Here is a 1,423-nt window from a genome sequence, read left to right on the forward strand (position 1 = left end):
GAAACCCTTCGCCAGCCCTGGCGAAGGGTTTTTAAAGTACGGGCCTAATTTGGGTTGCTAACTATCCCTCCAGAGGCCTCCTTAACCCTTTTCAAATGGTTCTCTGTCTTGCAATATGGCAATCGCTGTCCTCTTCCTCAGTGTCGGACGGCACCTTCGGCCCCCTTACGGCAACCGTGACCAGGGGGAACTCGGCCATCAAGCGAGAGGGCCAGATGCCAGGGCGCGTCGGCCAGCAGGTGCAGGACCAGCTGGGGGAGCAGATGGAGGCTCTGACCAAGGGCGAGGTCGAGGTCGTGCCTCAGCAGATGGCCGAGTTCACCCTCGAACCGCATCTCGGTCCCGCCATATTGCCTTTTCAGGTGGGTATTCCGGTGTTCGATTGCGCATACGTGTTTGTACATAACCGTGGCATGTTTCAAAGCATAAGAACTTTGAAATTTGAAATGTGAAAACAATATCGGTTATTTTTACGTTTATGTTTCTCTTATACGTAACAAAGACGTGAGATTGTTTGCGAACCTCGTGCAGGGAACCACTGAACAGAGTCACGATTGATAAGCAACATTTCACAGGTTCCTGAAGGATACTTCGTGCCCTTTCTCCCCCGTCGGGCCTTCGGCGTGGTGAACGGCGCTGTACGTCCCCCGCACGGCCACGGCACCTTCTACGTGCACCGCCCTCCCGGCCTCGTCGACGTGCCCAACTCCCCTGCCTTCGGGTTCCTCTTCAGCGGCTACAGGAGGTTCGACCCAGAGGCCCCGCGCACGCCCCACGATTTCCACGCGTCTCCTGCCAGCGCGATCGACGAATCCCCCCTGGTCGAGCACGGGGAATCCCCCTTGGTCGAGCACGGGGAATCCCCGGCCTCGGCTGACGTGGAGGAAGTAATTCCCTGACCGAGAGTAATCCTTGTAATGTTCCTTTTATTTCTTTTATTTAGATTTTTTTTATTGGTAATGATGAAACATTTTTATACAAATCATTTGATGATTAATTCTATGCATTTTACGGTTTTATAAACACGTTTACAATAAACTTACAAAATAATCAACGGTCTATCTATTCGTCTCCAATTCGGTAAATGAAGCAAATAGTCAATAATGTATACCTTTGAAATATTCTAAGGATATATAGAGTCAGAAGATATCATTTAGTGATCTAAATGCAGAATTAATTAAATTTCCCATAATTTTGCAAAAAGGTTTTAACCCTTAATAAAAAAAAAATCTTGTTTATAGAGCCTTCACTTCTGGCAATGGAAATATTGATTACCTAAAACATTCTTAGGAAAAATTGAGTTAGAAGATATTATTCAATGATCTAGATGTAAATTTCCCATAATTTTGCAAAAATGGCAATGAAATTATTGCACAGGATAAATGCGCACAGAAAATGAATGCACAATACGTCCTATGAAAGA

At 46.2% G+C, this 1,423-nt stretch overlaps 1 protein-coding gene across 1 annotated transcript in view; it reads left to right on the top strand.

Annotated features, from left to right (window-relative positions):
• Positions 1–1,054, top strand: part of LOC113826671 (uncharacterized) — a 5,821-nt gene extending 4,767 nt beyond the window's left edge. The window contains exons 5-6 of the mRNA XM_070144063.1: positions 142–362; positions 576–1,054. Of these exons, the coding sequence (XP_070000164.1) occupies positions 142–362; positions 576–899 (545 nt within the window). The 3' untranslated portion in view covers positions 900–1,054. The remainder of the gene's footprint in view (positions 1–141; positions 363–575) is intronic.
• The last annotated feature ends 369 nt before the right edge of the window (positions 1,055–1,423 follow it).

Source organism: Penaeus vannamei, chromosome 31 (genome assembly GCF_042767895.1).
Source record: "Penaeus vannamei isolate JL-2024 chromosome 31, ASM4276789v1, whole genome shotgun sequence".
Classification (NCBI taxonomy): Eukaryota; Metazoa; Arthropoda; class Malacostraca; order Decapoda; family Penaeidae; genus Penaeus; species Penaeus vannamei.